Source organism: Atta colombica, unplaced genomic scaffold (assembly GCF_001594045.1).
Source record: "Atta colombica isolate Treedump-2 unplaced genomic scaffold, Acol1.0 scaffold228, whole genome shotgun sequence".
Taxonomy (NCBI): Eukaryota; Metazoa; Arthropoda; class Insecta; order Hymenoptera; family Formicidae; genus Atta; species Atta colombica.
The window spans coordinates 359960-362588 of record NW_017259325.1 but is presented as its reverse complement, the minus strand read 5'-3'; the positions used below and the strand labels follow the sequence as shown (position 1 = coordinate 362588).

General features: G+C 32.4%; 1 protein-coding gene across 1 annotated transcript in view; it reads left to right on the top strand.

The window, feature by feature from the left end:
* LOC108688347 (potassium voltage-gated channel subfamily KQT member 1) overlaps positions 1-2629 on the top strand; it is a 38042-nt gene that overhangs the window by 21589 nt on the left and 13824 nt on the right. Inside the window, exon 9 of the mRNA XM_018194579.1 lies at positions 2369-2604. Coding sequence (XP_018050068.1) covers positions 2369-2604 — 236 coding nt within the window. The remainder of the gene's footprint in view (positions 1-2368; positions 2605-2629) is intronic.

Genomic DNA, 2629 nt, shown 5'->3' with positions numbered 1-2629 from the left:
TATATATATATACATACATATTTTTGAGACATATGTTTATAGCTATTACAGCATTAATTTAATGATATATTCAAATCTTTAACAAGAAAGTTCGCAAAAAAATCGAATGGAATAAAATAATTTATCGGCACATTTCAAGTATGTACTCAATTAACACGAAACGATTAATTTTATAGGAACGGTATCTCCATTTTGCATCTGCTGCCAAAATTTTCAAACTCCGTTTCTCTCAAAACTGCGCAGATACTATACGTACGCGCGCGAGCATCGATTTTACGTATTTGAAATAGAAAGAACGCTCAGTGATGATTTAACAATGATAAAATATACCTTAAATATATTTCAGTTGATTTGTGTAAAGAAGATGGTATGTAAATTGTTTATATTTATTTTCATTCTTACTCTCTTTTGCATGTTTATTTTTTTCTGAACTTTTTATCACATTTCTTTACACGTTTCTGTTACACGACGTGAAATGTCTTATTTTTTTATATTATGTAAGTCGGGATCACTGTACTCACCTGCTGAATGTAGAATGTAGTATATTAAAAAATATATATTTCATATTGCTATCACGGGAACCGTACTTTCTTGCTGCACGCTTAGTTGTAATAAAGACGGTCAAGTCTGCGCAAATGTGCCATCGTGGTCACATTTAGTATTTAATCCTCAGAACATAATATTGATTTACAGAACTATTACGTACGAGCTTTTTCAAATAATATCCAAAAATAATTATCATTTTCCCTATTTTAACAAATTATTTTCCTATTGAAAAGTATTTTTATTTTATTTACTACATTATCCCGAATAATTTAGAATTAAAATCGAGATTTTTTTTACTTTTACTTTTTTATTAACAATAGCTGAAAAAAAATTGTCGCGGCAAATCATTAAATCGTTATTACTTAAAATTCAGTGCAATAAAAAGTTCACGTCATATCCTGAGATTTTTGCATGTTTATTTTTTCGTAAACTTTTTATCACGTTTCTTTACACATTTCTATTACAAGACATGAAATGTCTTATTTTTTATATTAGTCGAGTTTTATTTTTTATTTAAGTCGAGATCACTGTACTCACCTGCTGAATGTAAAATATGGCATATTAAAAAATACATATTTCACATTGTTATCACAAGAATCGAATTGCATCGAGAGTTTGGATCTGAATATTCTTCGTTATCAAAGATTTCCGAATTTTCAAACGAAAAAGGAAATAAGAATAACTTTTACAAAACCATTACTCTTATTAGATTTAACGTTATACGAACTGTCCATTTATTTGAAATATCATTGCTTTTTCTTTTCAATGTCGAAACTACTTAAATTCCAACTAAGATGAGATACTGAATTTTTTGTTTTTTTTTTTTAACTTACGAGACAATCTATCTGCGCGTTCGTTACTTTCCAAACGAACAAGGCTTTGCGTAAGCTTCTTAAAGTTTTTGCTTATGAAGAAACAATATATTCGTTCATTTAATCGTGTTTGCGTATTCCCAGCTTGTATGTGTATTCTTATATTCTATATATTCTTTTTCTCTAAAGATAGTGATCAGTATTTCGTGGAAAGCAACTTCATGTTACTTAGAGATATTTTGCAACATGCATGAGCCTGAATTACTTACAATGTTTCTAGCTGTATATATATGTATGTATATATATGTATGCCTACACATTACTTCTTGTCTTCGCATCGTAGTCTTCAGAGGACTTGAAATCTAGCTCGCGAATTCACGATATAAAAATGGGAATTTACGTCGGTCGTGTGACTTGACAATTCTGTACGAAAAATATTACCGAGAGATTTCGAATGCTTAAAAATGTGTTTAATATCAAGAAACTATTCTTAGAACAGTTTACGCAAATATATTTCAAAAAGGATAGGTTTCCTGAATAAAAGATGCATATCCGCATAGAACATTTTCATCGGTACTATTAGTATGATTTATCTAAGTATTTTAGGAATATTTTGTAATTAAAATAAAGTCCTAAGAAAAAAAATTTATTTTATATAACATGCTCGGCTTATCTGTGGACTGAAAATTTTGCTATATACGGATCGTGATTGAATTGTTTTTTAAAGCTGAAAAGATGTCATAAATGACATAGGCTCGTAATCGACGTAATTTTCCATAAATTGCTTTCTGAGCATTCCATGGAAGGAATTGTTGCTGTTGTACATATTTTCCGCAAAATAACGACAATGACGTTGATGATGACGGCAATGATGGACTGTCAATTTGAGAAAAATAAATAAAAAAAAACAAAAGAAAGAAAGAGAGAGAAAGGGGCCGAATGTCTGGCCAGTAGGGATAGTGCATGCTGTGTTCGATGTGTGTTGTAATGGGAGGGCACCGGGGGTTCAGTCTCTGATGATCCAGGTGGCAAAGAAGGCGAATGTGCTGAAGAGGCGGAAATCGCGGAACCGAATGGACGTTCAGCAGCAGCCGGCTTTGCCACCCGTCACGATATCGGGTGGTATATCAGCTGGTGCCGGGACTGGCCAAAACGACAATCAACGTCTTGAGAACGAAGGCGATGTGGTTTTTTACATGGAGGAGCCCAAGGTGGGCACGCCGAATCGTGCCAGACGTGACAATCGGTGAGAGACATCTAATAAATTTTTA